General features: G+C 42.1%; 2 protein-coding genes across 2 annotated transcripts; one reads left to right on the forward strand and one right to left on the reverse strand.

Moving 5' to 3' along the window:
- The first annotated feature begins 643 nt into the window (after positions 1-643).
- Positions 644-12,898, forward strand: LOC118417867 (coiled-coil domain-containing protein 90B, mitochondrial-like). Its single transcript, XM_035823618.1, has 8 exons — positions 644-855; positions 1,927-2,031; positions 2,636-2,739; positions 3,595-3,696; positions 4,565-4,606; positions 11,055-11,126; positions 11,494-11,763; positions 11,884-12,898. The coding sequence occupies exons 1-7, from the start codon at positions 699-701 to the stop codon at positions 11,671-11,673; spliced, it is 762 nt and encodes a 253-aa protein (XP_035679511.1). The 5' UTR covers positions 644-698; the 3' UTR covers positions 11,674-11,763; positions 11,884-12,898.
- Positions 12,894-18,784, reverse strand: LOC118417864 (transcription termination factor 3, mitochondrial-like). The gene is made up of 6 exons (XM_035823615.1): positions 18,579-18,784; positions 16,784-17,824; positions 15,415-15,518; positions 14,431-14,581; positions 13,911-13,993; positions 12,894-13,392 (listed from the first exon to the last, which is right to left on the reverse strand). Exons 2-6 carry the CDS (start codon positions 17,802-17,804, stop codon positions 13,198-13,200), a joined length of 1,554 nt encoding a protein of 517 aa, XP_035679508.1. The 5' UTR covers positions 17,805-17,824; positions 18,579-18,784; the 3' UTR covers positions 12,894-13,197.
- Positions 18,785-19,828: the final 1,044 nt, after the last annotated feature.

A 19,828-nucleotide genomic window follows, 5' to 3' on the forward strand; every position in this document is an offset into this window, starting at 1 on the left:
GCAAGATCCAAATTGGCATTTCCGGCCGGAGTATGACCGGCGTTTTGGCGATTACGCGAGCTTCGGACGATTTTTAGCAGCTCGGTAGGCGTTCTCGGGGCACTTCCAGCTGCGCTTAAATACAGCAATACAACATAATTTAATCATAATGTCAGTCCTTTGTATCTTTTGTCCAGGACATGCTATGGTCTTGATTTTTGGTGACACATCGCTGTTGGTGTAAGGGAGAAGTGTTGAAAGTTTGGACCACATAGTAGTTTGTTCTGGAAATGCAGGGCCGGTTCAGTGTTCAAATATTTTAAGGATATTGGGGGCATTTTGGGCTATGGCATTTGGTATGGTCGAGCTCATAAAAAACTCCTTGCTTGGACGGAGATGTGCACAATTAGATGCAAATTATGCACCTTAAAAGAACGGAGTATTGCAAACGTTTGTACCTTGCCGCACTCAGTCTCCTTCCAGCTGTCTATTTCCAGTCTGACCTCCTGCTGAATTTCCACTTTTGGAAATGTCAGAGAACCAACAAACTAAATTCGCGCCGGCAACAATGACAGACAGGGCTTTTGTATCTTTGGGCCTTCGTACCATCCAAGCGCTGCTTGAAGGCCCTTGAAGAGTAATGCGGACACATGGGCCATCGTACCTTAATAAGCAGATGTCGTCACATTGGAACTTCCGGGTTACACAACGAAATAAAAATGGCGCTGCCCATGCTGGTGCTGAGGTTTGCCAGCCACAGATCTAAAAGCAGCGGTTTGAGGAACTTCAGCGGGCTCCTTCAGATCACTCACTCCGTCAGTACCAGCAGCGAAGGACAAACCGCAGGGCGCGCTCTGTCTACTGCCGCGGTGAGAGGTATGTGGATAAAAGGCTGCTGCGATGCATGCTCAGATCCTTCACGGCTTCATCTGTCACTTAGTAATAACGTTACTCATTTCAACACGTGGGCAGCCAGTGTACAGCTGTGGGCACATTTACACACTGTCTGGCGTTGTCAGTGTCTGGGCCAGGTTGATAATCATATCAAGTACAAATTTATATGATGTGACAGAAGGGGGGGTGGGGGGTGGCTTGTTATTGGGCTGTTCCATCATAAGTGAGGTGGGGGGGAATATTTTGCAAATACAAGTCTGGTTGCTACACCCTCCAACTTGGTCCAAGCTTATTTTTATCAATCAAGTAGGTTAGGTGAGACAATTTTTTTCAAGGCTAGGTTAGACAAATACTGGGAGTGTCACAAGAAGAGTGAAGATCAGGACACAACAGGCCTTCTCTCCTGGATGTGGTATAAAGGTAACGTTAAGTATTAAAAGGGTTTATGGAAAAGACTGGCCTGGCTGGAAATCACATAAGGCAATGCCAATCCTTGATTGTTCCATTGTATTCATGGGGTGTCTGGAAATTATTAAAACAGAGATGACCGCATTGCAGATTTTGCCTTCCCAACCCACTGTAATAACAGCGAGCTAATGATTAACGTTATATTAAATCTATGTAATAAAATGATGGTAATGTTGTCTAAACTGCTGTAGAAAACTTCCAGCCATCCAGAAGGGCAGTGAAGGAGGCATATATATATGGGGCGTTCTGACACTATCCCACCAATAACACACTTTTTCCCACTATTATATTGTCCCTGTCATGACGAAAAATGAATGGGGCCTACATACAATTACCCTTTACTACAAATGGGGCCTGCATGCCCGTTCCTATAGATAGTAATTTTGATTCCATGTAATTGTCAGCTGGACCACTCTATTCCCATTTAGCATTGTAATCGGTATGTGTAAATCACAGTCACTGTGAAGTGTGATTGGCCACTTTGACTCTATCTATGGAGTAGTCACATATTTAACATGAGAGCAACACATGATTTAGTTCATGATCATGACTTTGGTCTCTTTCTTTTTATTTTTTTACTGCAAGGTGGTCACCAGTGCTACCACAAAAGGGATGTGGACTTGACTCCCAAAGTAGACAGACATCTACTGTTTGATACCCACACACTGGTGACAAGGCTAGAGACCAACGGTAAGGTTATCATCCTCACTCATCCTTTACATCAAAGCTCTCAGTCTTAGAGATGTCCAATTTTGTACAAAACCTTGCAAACTTCAAATTCAGATCCCACAGGCCACTGAAAATGTGAATTTGACACCTACATGATGTACATAATAAGTGATGTGCACCTGTACCTGGACCAGAATTTGAACTGGACTTTTGAAAACATTTGGGTTCAGATGTTAAAATTAGTTAAAACCTAAATGTCTGGAAAAAAACCTAAATATTCTCCTCTTTGTTTAGAACCATCTAAATCCTTCCATTGATTGTGAAATTTGCACTGGAAAAAGACAAAAACATTGCAAGCTATTATGTTAACTACTGACTGTATATAATTTTGCATGTGTATTTTTCAAATTGCATGAAAATTTATGCCAGCGTGCAATTTTATTTAGTATCCATTTTTTCAATCTACGACATATGTTCAATCATTTTGCAGCAGATTGGTAGGAATTGGGGTTAGGGTTTGGTTGAAAGTTAACTTTGTTTTGGGGGGAAATTTGAAAATTAGATGTTATCCATATAATTGAATAAACATGACTTAAACAAAGTATATGTAAATGTTTCCTTACAGGATTCACACCTGAGCAGGCAGAATGTGTGACTCTGTGTCTGATAGAAATCATGAACAGCACCCTGGAGAAGAACCAGAAAGAGCTGGTCAGCAAACTACAGCAGGTAATCTGTACAGTACTGTATCCACACAAACTACAGCAGGTAATCTGTACAGTACTGTATCCACACAAACTACGGCAGGTAATCTGTACAGTACTGTATCCACACAAACTACAGCAGGTAATCTGTACAGTACTGTATCCACACAAACTACAGCAGGTAATCTGTACAGTACTGTATCCACACAAACTACAGCAGGTAATCTGTACAGTACTGTATTCACACAAACTACAGTAGGTAATCTGTACAGTACTGTATCCACACAAACTACAGCAGGTAATCTGTACAGTACTGTATACACACAAACTACAGCAGGTAATCTGTACAGTACTGTATACACACAAACTACAGCAGGTAATCTGTACAGTACTGTATATACACAAACTACAGCAGGATTTGGATGTTACTCTAAGCATCTGTCTGAAACTTTTACGAAAATGCCCCTGCAGTTCAAGAACAAACTGCTGGAGCCAAACTTGCACAACTACTTCCTTACATCACAAGCTACATGTATCTGCCACCAAAATATCAAGACCATACATGTAGCATGTCCAAGTCAAAGGTACAAAAACTGAGCAAAAAGCTCTGCTGCGGTACCAAGGTCACACACCAGGGGGACAAAATCGACCTTGACCTTTGTCTTTCTGACCCCTATCCACATACGAAATGTCATTACACTCCAGGAGGTTTGAAAGTTATGCTGACCGGGTATACAAAAACACAGACACGCACCAAAAACAAAATGTACCTCCATTTTTCATGGAGGTAATGAGACAAGCTGAAACCAGAAATTTGCAGAAACTTGAATATTTCCAGGAGGTATGAGGTCTGGGAACTCTTGTTGTTTCTTGTATGTAGGAGATCATGATGCAGCAGCTGATGGCGCACATGTCGTCCATCCGCAAGGACATGGTCATCCTGGAGAAGAGTGAGTTCTCCATGCTGCGCAATGAGAACGATGTAAGTCATGTTTGTGTCACAAAACGGGTAATATTACTGCCTCCAGGTGGAATAGGCCAGTTTTGTACATTAGCAAGTTGCATAAGACCAGTCTGATAGTATGATATTCACATACCAGGGCACTCTTACTGATGAGTGTTTGACTTTATATGCACAATGTAGGGTTGGATATGCACCCCATGTACAGAACCAGCATTTTGGGGGTGCGGGTTTTTCTAGGGTGTATACTATGAAGGGGCATTCCATTCCAGAAGCGATTGTCATTTTCTACTAGATGATTTTTTGGGGGGGATACAAATGCACCAGACTTTTTACAAAATAACCTCATTTGTCTTTCGACAATATTCTTTTCTAAATCCAAGTAGTACCCGCTTCTAATGTACTGAAGCCTAGCGACTTTGGAATACAGAAATTTGGTCACTTTTATGGACCATTCTGCTATCTAAAAAAGGCTACTTTTATCCAAATTGGCCCACAAATAATAATTGAAATGTGTTGGATGGCAGTTCTGATGATGTTTGTGCACACACTGTCTACTCAAAAGGTGATCCTAAAACATCATAGTATCCAAATTTATACCAGTACTAACCAGTACTTGTTCCCATGGTCAAAGTCACATCCTCCCCCACCAGTGTCCTCAGGGAAATTCAAGAACTCGTTTGTTACAATGTTCCCCCTCCATTCAGGCTTCAACTTGTGGTAAATTTGACCAAACAAACTTGATCCAAGCATAATTAGTTACTAGTACTCTCCGAGGAATTATGATGCTCACTTCTGGAGTGAAATGCACCTTTAATCAAGAAAACCCTGCAGTTCAAATTTCTAGCATTGCATGCTCTGACTTTCTTTCTGTTTCCTGCAATTGTAGAAACTGAAAGGCAAGGTGGAGCAGCTGCAGAAAACTCTCAAAGTGAGTACAGATCCATGTACTGCCACAGTACTTTTTGTTGTGCAATGTAGGATAGAATATACACTGTAAGTGCTGTGTTGTGTGAATTGAGATAGGGCTAATGACCTGCCCCATGTATACAGTGCCATTAATTTATATAACCCATAACCACCGAATGAACGACCAAGTCTCTGTAGCGGACGAAGTTGTTTATGAGGAAAGAGTGTCACTACATTATATATCTAGCCATGTCGACTCAGGGTACATTACATTATATAGACGATATCCAGTTTTTGTTTGTCCAGTCCTTTTTCTTGCTGGCCGGGGCGGATTCTTACTCCCCCTGCCTTCCGAACATTCTTACCTAGTATGTGTCTGCAGGTAAAATCTCACCACCACTCCATGCACCTGCTGTGACATTAGTGGGGCAGATAACATCAAATTTTGGAGGAATCTTTCACTTTGTGATACAAGCACCAAACTTGGTACAGATACTCATTGGACTTTACTGTTTTGAAAAAAAACGCGGGCCACTTGATTTGACTTTCGGCGCCCCCTAGCGACGCGTTTTGGTACTGCAGCAGACCTTCCGGGCTTTGTATCTCCTGTTCTAAACATGCTACAGTCATGATTTTTATGTGGTAGAAAGCTGGTAGGGTAAGGAACAAGTGACGTAAGTTTGGTTTCCCTAGCGGCTTGTGTTGGAACTACAGCGGCGTTTTTTTGCCGCTGCCGAATTGCCCTAGGGGCGCTTTTTGGTACTGCAGCAGACCTTCCGGACATTGTATCTCCTGTTCTAGACATGCTACAGTCATGATTTTTATGTGGTAGGAAGCTGTTGGAGTAAGGACGAAGTGATGTAAGTTTGATCTCCCTAGCAGCTTGCGTTGGAACTGCAGCAACGTTTTTTTGCCGCTGACGAATGTGAAGCGGAACAACTCCGGACGTTTGAAATGTCCAAAAGTAGGTTCTTGACTATGGGAAAGCTAAATTTTCAACTCTTATTGTGATACAAGCGCCAAACTTAGTACAAATACTCATGTGATACTACTCTTTTGAAAAAGTACGCGGGCCACTTGATTTGACTTTTGGCGCCCCCTAGGGGCGCTTTTTGGTACTGCAGCAGACCTTCCGGGCTTTGTATCTCCTGTTTTAAACATGCTACAGTCATGATAAAATATTTCGTCACAATATGTCCTAGTTTGTCTATAATTCTCACCATCTGTTGCTCACAAAAGTATTTAAAAAAAGCTCCTTAGAAGGTTGAGAGGTGACCATTTAGCTTTCCCATAGTCAAAAACCCACTTTTAGACATTTTAAACGTCCGAAGTTGTTCCGCTTCGAATTCGGCAGCGGCAAAAACGCCCCTGTAGTTCCAACGCAAGTTCCTAGGGAGACCACTTACGTCACTTCTTCCTTGCACCAACAGCTTTCCACCACATAAAAGTCATGACTGTAGCATGTTTCGAACAGGAGATACAAAGCCCGGAAGGTCTTCTGCAGTACCAACAAGAGTTCGTAGACCTCAGGCCTGCATGAAATGTATTGGGTTTCTGTAGACCTATTGTGTATTTTTGCCTTTTTGTCTGTGGTACGTGGTTGGAAAAATGAGCTTTTTACCCTGTTGGTTGTGCACCATGCAAAAGTCTGAAATTCCATTTTCTGAATTTGTAAGTTTGGACATGGATGAACATTACTTATTTTGGATTTCTTAAGTATGTAACCATCCACAGTACCTTGAAGTTGTTGAGACGCAACCTTTTTTTTGTCTCAGATGGCCCATGTACATGTAGTTACTCTGTCACATGATATATTCAGTACTAATATCTTCCTATTTCAATGTACTGACCTAATGCAGCTGCTAAATCTCCTTGGTTTGTGTTCTTCCAATGATATTCATTAAAGATTTATTTCTGGGGTGTTATTCACTTGACATCGGAAGGTTACTTGCATAATTTGACCAATGATACTTTTATAGTAGTTCCATAGACATTAGACAATATGAATAGTGCTGGCCCCCATGATGCAGCAGCAACAGTTAGTCCCCAGGGTGGTATGATATTTTCATTCAATCCATCCAACCCAAATCTAAATCTCCTGTAGTACCTAAGCCAAATTTAACAGCATAATTACCTCCATGAAATGTCATGGAATAGAGGTTATATTTTCTGTTATGTGTCTCTGTCTGTGTAGACGATTACTCAAGAACGGCTGGATGGATTGGTTTCATACTTGTTGTGTTGGTGGGGTGTGATAAAAGCTTGAATCGATGAGATTTTGGGAGCCGTATCTGTCGTTATAATTGATGTAATAATATCAGAAATCACCCCTATATTTGAGATATATTGGTACAGGCATCCTGCTTTATGTGTTTGTTAATGGGCTTAGCTGCAAGCAGATAGTGAGGTGATTTCATGACAGCTGTATGGGGAACCCCCATTAGTTACCTCCTTGTAATGTCATGGAATGGAGGTTATATTTTCTGTTATGTGTCTCTGTCTGTGTAGATGATTACTCAAGAACGGCTGTATGGATTGGTTTCATACTTGTTGTGTTGGTGGGGTGTGATGAAATCTCGAATCGATGAGATTTTGGGCGCCGTATCTGTCGTTATAATCGATGTAATAATATCAGAAATCACCCCTATATCTGCGATATATTGGAACAGGCATCGTGCTTTAAGTGTTTGTTAATGGGCTCAGCTCCAAGCAGATGGTGAGGTGATTTGTATGAGGGAAACATTTGTAATGTTTGGGGAACCCCGAGGTTTTTTGAAGATGATAATTAGTTTTATTTATGTCTGCTTAGGATATCATGGAGATGTGAAGCATAAGTATAATGGTAAGAAGTTGAGGTACATTTAACGGTAATGCATAACAGGTATGGATGTCTCACATACTGTACTGCTGATTTGAGTGACATGGTGATTAAAATGCCATTAGGTCCTCTCATCTGGGTTGGGTTTCAGAAGTTTTATGGGCGATACAGATGTTCTGATTTTGTTACGATAAGGGACAGTTGTTAGTTGTCTCTTTCTAGCCAATGATACTTGTTTTTTAGCAGACGCGGTTGGCGCCAAGTATTCATCTTACAGTTGGTGTAGGGCTGTCAGAGGAAAGTGTGCATCTCGTTTTTGTACCGTGTGAACAGCTGATGTTATGACATATTGTTGGAAAATCAAATCAGCATCTGACTAGAGTTGGCCACATCCCTTCTTCTTTCTGAGTTTCCCAACTTCCTCCCACCACACCGCTCTGAGGCACATAGTCGAACCTCAATAATGCTGACAACCTTAGACAGTTTAAATGCCAAACATCAAGCTTAAGGAACACCACGCTACCATATGCCGTCGACCTCTTAAACGCACAATTAAGTGTCACATTTTAATAATTACTAATCAGATGGACATCCTCTGTGTCATTAAATAAATACACCACTACTTTCCCATAACATTTATAACCATAACTCTCAAATACAACCGACTATAAACATACATACCATCCACAAAAAAGCAATAAATATTACATGGAGGTATGAGGTCCCCGAACTCTAGTTTACTATGAAAAATGTCCTTGTCAATCCCATTTATAGATGGCAAGCTGCTGGCAATGGAAGCTTTGAAAACTTCAGAAGCTGTTGTAGTCAGAGCAACACCCAGCAAACATCCCCCCAAACCAATGAGCAGTTGCTTAGAAGGGGAATTTCATCATATATTTGCCGCGACAAAATGCAACAAACGATACTGAATTTAAAACAGAACCAAGCTAAGCCTCCACCACTTAACCCTGCCTGTACTATAGATTAAGCAGGCCCAAAAACCAAGCGAATATGACTAGCCCAAAACTACAAATTACCTGTATACAGTATGGAATTGGAAATGGCATTACCAAAGAAACAAAAAGAAACACAGGACAAATCATACACATACCTTTCTCTTATGCCCACGCTCTATACAGTTCTCCTCCACATTAGAAAATTGCATCTTCTTCTGTTTAAGTTCAAGTTCAACCATGATTGCCAACAGGGTAAATGAACTTGTACCAGAACTTTAAACTCAGTACTATACAGCTCTAGAAACACCACAAAGAGTAATAAGCAAACTCCAATTATACCTGACCAACAGATATATCATCTGGTACACTCCCGTCATCTGGCACACCGTAAGACAGGGGATACAAAGTAACCTGATACATTGAAGGTTGCCCAAGGCCAGATGATGGTTCTACACCCAACCGTAATCTGTTTTCAGAACCAAGCAGATATTGGGAGGATGCCCCAACCACACCAAAACAGGGTCAACCTATACAGTATCAAGTTCAAGCACTAGGAGGCCCAAAATCAAACCTCACCACCAGGACACCACCAACAACTCACGTACCAAATAGCAACACAATGGCACCTTGCGTTCCGGAGATACAGCGCACGCCCCGTGCCCGCACAAAAGGTAACCTAAAATGTCAAGTTCAAGCACCAAGGGCGCCAAAATCAAAATTGAGAATTATTCAGCCACCGCCGACACATGTGCCAAATATCATCGCGCCCGCACCGTTCAGAAGATATAACTCCGGAAATACCCCTCCCGGACACAAAATTCGACCTGCCGCGTTAAGTTCAAACGCGACAAGGCCCAAAGTCAATCCTAGGCAACAGGCAACAACTTCCCACCCATGCACCAAAAATCGTCGCAATGGTGCGTATCGTTCCGGACACACAGCGCCAAAAGTGCCCCCAAAACACCAAAAATGCCACCTGCAATGTCAAGTTCAAGCGCCAGGAGGCCCAAAATCAAACCTGAGTGTCAGGCCACCACCCCCAACCCACGTACCAAAAATCGTCGTGCTCGCACCATCCTTTCTCGAGATACAGCGCCCTAAATCCCCAGCTTCCAAATTTTCCCACGCCCGTGAAAACCATACCTGCATACATGCAGGTAAAAAGCGCCCTTAGGAGCAATTTGGCAGCGGCAAAAAACGCCGCTGCAGTTCCAACGCAAGCTGCTAGGGAAACCAAACTTACATCACTTCGTCCTTACGCTAACAGCTTTATACCACATAAAAATCATGACTGTAGCTTGTTTCAAACAGGAGATACAAAGCCCGAAAAGTCTACTGCAGTACCAAAAAGCGCCCCTAGGGCAATTCGGCAGCGACAAAAAAAAAAACGCTGCTGTAGTTCCAACGCAAGCAGCTAGGGAAACCAAACTTACGTCACTTCTTCCTTACCCTACCAGCTTTCTACCACAGAACAATCGTGACTGTAGCATGTTTAGAACAGGAGATACAAAGCCCGGAAGGTCTGCTGCAGTACCAAAAGGCGCCGCTAGGGGGCACCAAAAGTCAAGTAAAGTGGCCCGCGTACTTTTTCAAAACAGTAAAGTCTAATGAGTATCTGTACTAAGTTTGGTGCTTGTATCACAATTGTAGTTGAACATTTAGCTGTCCCATACTTTTAGACATTTTAAACATTCGGAGTTGTTCCGCTTCAAATTCGGCAGCGGCAAAAAAAAACGCCCCTGCAGTTCCAACGCAAGCTGCTAGGGAGATCAAACTTACGTCACTTCATCCTTACTACAACAGCTTCCTACCACATAAAAATTATGACTGTAGCATGTCTAGAACAGGAGATACAAAGTCCGGAAGGTCTGCTGCAGTACCAAAAAGCGCCCCTAGGGCAATTCGGCAGCGGCAAAAAAATGCCTCTGTAGTTCCAACGCAAGCCGCTAAGGAAACCAAACTTACGTCACTTGTTCCTTACCCTACCAGCTTTCTACCACATAAAAATCATGACTGTAGCATGTTTAGAACAGGAGATACAAAGCCCGGAAGGTCTGCTGCAGTACCAAAACGCGCCGCTAGGGGGCGCCAAAAGTCAAATCAAATGGCCCGCGTACTTTTTCAAAACAGTAAAGTCTAATGAGTATCTGTACCAAGTTTGGTGCTTGTATCACAAAGTGAAAGATTTTTTCAGTTATCTGCCCCACTACATCACTGTTTGTGATTTATTCAAATGTTTGTTCGTCTCAGAACTGCACGCCATTTTGTGGCTCTCGTTCCCAGCATTGTAAGCATTCCTCTACTCACTGATGGTTGACAATACCCTTAGAACAAGACCTATACCCCAGATTATTGTACTAACAATGGCACGAATTTTATTGTCTGCCCTTCCACTCAAAGTTAACTTGAATGGATGCGGTATTTTTTCAACTACGTATTTCTCACAGAATAATAGATTGTTTGAAGACGTTAAACATTTTCATTCAACTAAGAAACATGCAACAAATGTTGGAAATAAAATTAAATCCCCTGCATAATGGTACTGTCACATGGTCAATAATTAGTGTATTTGGCTAATTATTGACTGGTGAATAAGGTGTCATAAATGATATGAAATGAGGCCTTCTGTTTGGCCGACGTCACCTGGCTATACATGTAATACTATGATGATGTATGTTCATCATTCTGTTTTCCAGGATGATATCAGCAAACTGAAGAGTGACATTGCTCTGGATATCAATCTGGAAAAAAGCAGGACAAAGGAAAAGGTAGAATTGTATTTTTGTAACTTGGGCTTGGTTTAATTATTTGGATGACATCTGCACACATCAACTTTCTAAGAAAAAGTTTATGTCCATACTTAAGATCGCACAAAGTACCAGTAGCTGCAAAAGGAGCAAGTTTATGCCATGAATTAAAAAGAAATATCTGAAAATGGTAGAATGTAGAAGTCAATTCTAAAGTCAGAGATGTGAAAGAACAAAAATGAAGGATCTCTTGTTCTGCATACCATACTCTGTGTCTTCAGTCATTTGTTCAACCTTCCTGACCACTTAGGTTTCATAATGAGGGCAGCTTATATTTCGTTGTTGCTTACACCACATCATGATTCATCTTCTATCCTCCTTGTTCCAGGAGTCGGACCTGGAGAAAAGAATAGCTCTGACCAACAACAAGATTGAAACAGATGTCGCTGGTCTGAGGACACTTCTGGAGTCGTCCAAGGCAGACATCATCAAGTACCTGGCAGGGTCCATGCTGACCTGTATAGCCATAGCTTCTGCCTTCCTCTTCAGACTTATGTTCATGAAATAGCAGTATCATAAAACTATTTATGTATACATGAATATATAACGTTACATATCATCCAAAATGATGTGAAGTATATATGTATGCAATGGATAGATAGATAGAAAGATAGAACTTTATTGCTCGACATTTGTACATGGTACAAAGTATGGCAATGACTGTTACACAAAGTACAAAATAGGTGTAGAGAATAAGACTTCATATCCTAATGGATAGATATGATATGGGGGTGATGTGAGGCACACAACTGAAATTTTTAAGTGTATGAATGTCAACCAAATTTAATTACAAACTGTAATTGTGATCATTACATTGCAGAGTCACACCCAGTAACGTTAGGTGAGAGAAAAAACATGCCTTTTGGGCAATTGTGCGTGTCAACTTTCTCTGCTGACTGTCAGATACCCACTTTCTAGTTGAAATACAAAGGACATTGTCATTATACATTTTGATGTTTTCAGAGATATCAGGGCATGAGGCTGGCACAACCCACAGTTCTGTTGACAGTTCACCCATTGTTCTTGCCACTAATGATTTTCAACATTGACAGGAAAGTACTGATCACAATGATTTGAAAAGTAAAGTGTTAGCAATTTTTCTATAATTAATCTGATTAGTAAACTTCCCCATTGATGCGGTATGCTGCATATACATTTTGTACATGTATGATATGTGAGACTGACATGCCCCCAATCCATATAGATACTGGACCCTCATACATGTGAAGGCAATATACTAATACAGGTTCAGCAGGACAAGGGTTTTGTAATGCCAGACCTCACGAAATTAAATTTTCTCACAACTGACTTCAACTATGCTATATCTTTTGTGTCATGACACATGTAAAGGAATGGTGTCAAGATGGTTAACCTGGGCCATGTGGGCTGTGATAACGCTCGAATTGACCAAATGATATTTAAACCACCAAGTGAGCAAATCGAAATGTTATTATCATAAAGCCCATCCAAACTGACCCATATAAGAGAGACAAATTCCTTGTTTCAACTACATTGTATACATACATACTCAATACTATGTCTTACAGGTCTTACTAAGTCCATGAGAATTGTAGGTAACAACTTGAGTTCTCAGATCAAACTCTGACATCTGTGTTGTTTTATAGCAGAACATGTCATGTGTGAAGTGAATTTGAACTGTGTATGATAATGTATACATTTTAACTGTATTTCAGTCGCAAGGCTTTGCAAAAATAAACCACTCATTTATTAAATTCCGGCTATGGGAACTTTATTTTTCTTGCTAATCAAACTTGCTCAGAAATGTCAGTTAGTCTCACTTTTGCACAATAATCAAAGACCATCGCTGATGTTTGTCCTGTCATGGGTCAGAAGACTCGATCAGTTTGAAATAAAGTCATCTGTCTGGTCCAATCAGTAGCATTTTGATTGCAATAAGAATATCGTACTACAACAAATTTGGCCAAATTGCCAGTTTCTTTTCAACAGTGATCCAATAACACAAGAAAGTGGAACGTTTCTATCTCAGCTGCTCACATCAACCCTGTGGTCTTCACAAGGTTTTCAGGAAGTCCTGATACTCCTGTATGGTGACTTTAGCCAGCTGTGTGCAGAAGACAGTGTCTGGCAGCTTGTAGAGTTTGTCCAGGGGGATGTAGCCAGGCAGGGCGGGGTCGTACTGGGCGCGGCCCAGCTTCTGTAGGAACTGGTGCCGCTCCGACAGCTGACGCCTGCGGCTGTTAAACACCTATCAACAAATTGAAAAGGACATGGAGGAAAAATAAATCGTTAACATATTTAGTCACATTTATAATATTGAAGTTATAATTGTTCTTCAAAGGGGAACTCAAACTCCAGAAAAAGGATTCTGTTTCTTCAGGTACTTCAAGTTTCTAGAGAAATGGCAACATGATCTGAAATTAAAAGCTTACTATAGGCACAACACTGACTAAATTTTGTGACATAAGGAAGCGGCGGTGGGAATGCGCATATATCAAGTCCTCACAGCACAACAAAGTCGTATCCATACGTAGTGAATATTGCTGTGCAGTGTAATAAGGTAGATTTATTACAAAATGTAGGAAAACGACCAAAAACAGTGACGTTATTTTCTGTTAAATGGATGTATTGTAAAAAAATAAAATCCGTCTCTGAAGTTGATTTAAATGGAGCAGACTCAAACCTCAGTCTGCAGACTTTTCCACACTAATTCCATCACCTTTTTCATTTCACCAAGACCTCACCATGTCAGAAGTGGTCAATTACCTGAGGGCTGCAGACGATGGTGTGGTGGGGTATTCCCATCTCATTGTGTACGTAGTCAAACACAGTGATGATTTTATACTTGTCTGAAAGGCAAGAGGAATGCAGCACTAAACAACAGGTATCTACTAGTTCATCACTGAAGGTTAGACATCCTGATAATAAGATACACAAGGTCACAGCAACTTGATTCAATTTGAAACGGTCAGGTATTTCAGATAGCATCTGCTGTCTTTTGTCAGTGACAGGACAAACTAATGGATCTACTGGTACACTTACACAGCATTATTGTAATGTCCAAACACTTATGCCTTTTGATACCACTGAGTTTGAACCAATCATGGCCATAGAATTGGTGCAGTGCCTGGCAACCTTGACGCAATAAATGAAATATGTCAACAACAGCAGAACTGGAAATGGTCATATCATGTTGTTAGAGGTTGGATTGACAAAAAGACTCAATTTCAGTGCATGCAAACATTGCTGGTGACAAGAAGGTCATTTCTTCATCATGGTGTCTTACCTCTGGACAACATCCGCGGCGCTCCCATGGCCAGACTTCTCAGCTGTTGTGGAGAGAAGCCCAGCTGGTGTTGTACAGCCTGCAGGTTTGCTTTGATCCTGGCAAGGCTTACCGTCAGGACCCGTGGATAGTGCACTACGATATGTCGAGTCTAGGGGCAACACAAGAGGCAAGATTAGATAAAAACTACTTCAAGGTGAAAGAGATGGAAGAAAACAATTAACTTCATGTACATTGTGCCAAATTCAATGTCTCCTGATACCCTGCCATTGCTAATACACATAGTATACATATATTTGAGGGAGATGGCATATCTTTGCAGATATCATGCATTAAACACTGACAACTTTTTTAGTGTGACAGCAAAACTGGATGGGTAATGGTTTCTGGGTTTGGGGCAGTCTACTGTAATATAGGTGGAGACATGTTAATCATAAATTTGTTCTCTACATTTAGCTGCGACAGAATACAAATCCATTTCTTCCAGGGATTTTTTACTACAATGTCACCAAGTTTGTGAAGTTATGTGTCAAATGGCTCCTGCATGTTATGGCACATTGACTAGTGTCAACCATTTTGAATTATAGCAAAACATTCAGTGGACACCTTGAACATGTTTATGGTGGTGGATTTACTATCTTACTATCTATATTTTAGCTCTCTCAAAGGGTTGATATTTTGTGGGATGGCCTTGGCATGAGGTTTCCCAAGAGACAGAAGTAAATGTAAGTTATATTCTAAGTCAACTTCTATTATGTGAATTTGCATAGATGAGCAGAAATCCTGGATTCATAACTGGCAGTTTAAGCTGGCCACCTGTCCAAAATGGTTACATGAGCCATCTTGAGCAGGTTTGACTGTATAGCTAATGAGTACACCGAAGTATGCACTCAACAACTCAACAAGTCCTGATGTATGAGTATGCACTCAACAAGTCCTGATGTCAAAGTATGCAACTGGCCTGAACTGGGCCTAATGAACTACCTGAGTAGCAGTTGTTTGCAGGTTCCTCTGCAGCCAGCCCAGCTTGTTGTCCAGCCGCTGCACACTCAGCTGCAGCAGGTAAGGTGCACGGCTCACCAATACAGCTGCACAACAGATATAAGAACATGTCAGCTACAGCTCACAAATACAGCTGCACAACAGATGTAAGAACATGTCAGCTGCAGCTCACCAATACAGCTGCACAACAGATGTAAGAACATGTCAGCTGCAGCTCACCAATACAGCTGCACAACAGATGTAAGAACATGTCAGCTGCAGCTCACCAATACAGCTGCACAACAGATATAAGAACATGTCAGCTGCAGCTCACCAACCCTGCTGCACAACAGATATAAGAACATTGTCAGCTGCAGCTCACCAACCCTGCTGCACAACAGATATAAGAACATGTCAGCTGCAGCTTACCAACCCTGCTGCGCAATAGATACAAGAACATGTCAGCTGCAGCTCACCGATACAGCTGCACAACAGATGTAAGAACATGTCGGCTGCAGCTCACTAATACAGCTGCACAACAGATGTAAGAACATGTCAGGTGCAGCTCACTTATACAGCTGCACAACAGATATAAGAACATGTCAGCTGCAGCTCACCAATACAGCTGCACAACAGATGTAAGAACATGTCAGGTGCAGCTCACTTATACAGCTGCACAACAGATATAAGAACATGTCAGCTGCAGCTCACCAATACAGCTGCACAACAGATACAAGAACATGTCAGCTGCAGCTCACCAATACAGCTGCACAACAGATATAACAACATGTCGGCTGCAGCTCACCAACCCTGCTGCACAACAGATACAAGAACATGTCAGCTGCAGCTCACCAATACAGCTGCACAACAGATATAAGAACATGTCGGCTGCACCTCACTAATACAGCTGCACAAAAGATACAAGATGTATTGGTGAGCTGCATGTACATGTAGAGCTATTCAACCTATGAACAGGGCTCAAATACATTTTGGGGAATAGGTGCACTAGTGCACCTACCCATAACATTTAGGTGCATATAGAAAAAGTCTGCACATTACAGTAGAATTTCCTCTTCTCTCTCTTCAAAGCTTGAATTTAAAATTCTAGATCTATTGCTAACTTGAAAGCTTTGAACAAGTGATACAACAAATTGTAGCATTTGTCATGGCACTTGAAATGTCAAGAATTTCCGGATGCTAGTGTTCAATAGTATGTAACCCTACACAAATATTTAGGTTCACTGGTGCACCCAAAGTCTACAAGTATTTGTGGGCTTCTCCAATATTGAGAGCACAAAAGTGCACATGCACCCAGTATTTCCAGCCCTGTTCTGACAAAACACAGAAAGTCTGATCCTCCTTTAGTTCTTACCTATCTCCTCTTCCTTGAATTTCTTGGACAACAGATACTGGACTCTCCTCTCCAGCCGCTCCAGATCAACTGCCAGTAGGAAGGGATTGACAGAAATAATGTTTCCCAAGTTCTCTCTCATCACTCCAACATCCAGAAGAAACATCAACTTCTCTTTCACCTGACTTTCAAAGTCCAGCTTTGCTATCAGATTTGCTGCATGTCTCTTCCTACTCACCTTGTGTAGGTCTACACCAAGGTGCACCAGCTTCTGTAGTGTCTCCGAATGGTCGACAAGATTCCTCAAATCAACATATGCATGGCGGACAGGTCCTGTGTATGGCTGGTGCCTGTCTGCTGAAGGCACGTCTAACGTTTCAAGGTCAGCTGGTTCAAGGTCACCAACAGTATCTGTCTGTGCTGCAGGAAATTTGACAAAATCAAGTGCAGGGGTAACAGAGGAGCTGGGGTTATTTCTAGAGGGCAATGAGCTGTAAGTGGTCCCCTCAGCTCCACACAGTCTATCTGAGGTGCCAGGGAAAGACTGCTGGGTCATGTTTGTGTTCCAGTCAGGTTCATCACCAGTGTCATCACTGCTACAGTCTCTATCCTGCCATCCTGATGCTCCTGTGCTGGCCTGCCCACATTTAACTATTGACTCATCACCTTCACCATCGTCTGTCGTCCATGTGGAGTCCTGGTGCTGCTCGTCATACCTGTTTGTTCCCAGGCTTGTATCATTCGGACCTGTCAAATTCTTGGCTTCACACTCTGCAGTACAATAGAATGCTGGCATACTTCTTTCAGAAGTGATTGCAGAAAGTCTTACAGTACTACTCCTTGGAAAATATCCCCAACACCCAGTTTGCTTTGAGACCCATGCCCTTAACACAGGTGTACTGTTGTTGCTGGCATGGTTTGAGTTTTGCGCACAGGTGACTAAACACCTGGGGATAGCAAGGGCAGATACTGTAGGGAGAAAGTGATTTGTTGCAGATCGTATCAATGCAGCTGACGCTCCAGTTCTCACTATGGCCTTCATTCTGTCCAACCAGGCAGCACCTGGAACATAGGGCAAACTGGTCAGTAATGTTTTACTATCCTCCAGCACATCACACATACATTGTGCATGTACATCCCCATGGATCTAGGGTACTAGGGTGGGTACTGGTACATGGTATACATAGCAAACAAAATAGTAATGCTGGACGAGTTTGAAAACCTTGGACTGGAGAAAATTCAGTTGACATGTTGTTGGACCGATTAGAATACTAGTATGAATCCGTCTTTTGGGCAAAAATGTTCATTTTGACTTTGCGATTTGAATACAAATAGAGTTCTAAATCCATTGTGACCCGTGATGACATCCCTGATGTCCATGTTCAAGAGTTCTAAATACCCTTAAAGGTTACAGTTGTAAACATATGGGCAGATGTACCGTTAATCAATAAAACGGGACCGGAGGGGTCCATTCTTCGACAGCTGTTCGTATGTGTTACGTGCATGCCTTAATTTGTACATATGACCCGCTACCAAACTATGTCGACATTTTCGACCCCTGTCGAAGAATGGACCCCTCCCGTAACTGTTACAGGATTATCAAGTTGCATAAGGAATATGACTTTTTCCTTACTATTTAATGTTATATAACGGAAATTAGGGAACATATCTTGCATGCAATCGAGGAGGACGATTCTTTCGTTGATGTATAATCTCCCAGTCTCATCAGCGACACAAACTTGCTCCAGCTATGGGAGGGGGGCAACATCAACATCATACAGAAACGTGCGAGCAGACACAAATGAAGATACAGTACCTGACAAACGTCGTGCTCACTGTGAGGGGTCAGTCAGGCATCCCTGGCTTCTGGTAGCGTTACAGACGAATCATATTTTCTTTGTTTACTGAGATGTTGTATCAAACTTCGCTAAATTCACGATACGACGACAACACATGTGCGAGCACCCCAACCTTCATGCACTCCGCGGAGCTTTAGTACTGGGCTGTTCCATTTAGAATGAGGGGGAGTAACAATCCCTCAGTCCTGCTGTCCTATTTAATAAATACCTCACCTCACCTCACCTCACCGGTCCCATAGCCTCACCGGCCGTAGGGGCAGCACTTCCATCAACATAAGTTTTCCACCTTTGTCTGTCCTCAGCCAAGGTTGATACCCCTGTCACATTTTCCGGGCGAAAATCGATCGGACGACGATTCTGCGGCAATCGCCCGAGCCTCGCTTATGAAAATAACTTTATTGCACAACAATTATACAAGGTACAGGGTACATGGCTTATAAATAAATAAATAAATAAAATAAATAACGGTTAACATGGCTTATGACATGGACGGTTTTCAGGTGAAAAATACGTCGATCCTCCATCGATACGCCCTGAAGTTCGTGGATAATGCGACAGGGGTACTACTGAGGTTATAACACGTTACCAGTTTACGTGCAGGACCAATTAATGGTCAGTTAGCGACATGCTGCATTTCAAGGTGCAACATGCAAAAATTAGTCAAAGATAATAAAACTATAACGGAGGTTAAAATTATGTGTTATTCACATTCAATTTGAAAACCCTTGCAATGAATATTGCACAAGTTTCATGGATCCAACCTCATTCATCACTACGGCGCTATGGCTTATTGCAGGCGATGGTGGGTTAGACACACAAAAATTACCGTGGTTGGTTTGTTTACCACTTTCATAATATTTTGCGTGTGGTTATAGGTAAAGCACTACAAGGAGAAAGACTCAAGTGACCGTTAATTGGTCACTGCCAATTGCAACTACTCCATTATTAACGTTACATGCTGGTGCGCAACCAAAGATGGAGGGAAGAAATAAATTACCATGCACTTGTGTGCGTGCGTGCGTGCGCGAACGTGCGTGCGCACACGCGTGTGTGTGGTGTGTCGGTATGCGGGCGTGTTTAAACACGGTCTGGGTCCTCTTCCAGTGTAGTCCACTTCCTGTTGTCCACTTTCAACCAGCAGCCACATTATCATTAGCCGGGTAACCATCGAAGCGCTCGTTACAGTGCTCTTCGGCGGCGATCGGCG

This window comes from Branchiostoma floridae, chromosome 6 (genome assembly GCF_000003815.2).
Source record: "Branchiostoma floridae strain S238N-H82 chromosome 6, Bfl_VNyyK, whole genome shotgun sequence".
In the NCBI taxonomy this organism is placed as follows: Eukaryota; Metazoa; Chordata; class Leptocardii; order Amphioxiformes; family Branchiostomatidae; genus Branchiostoma; species Branchiostoma floridae.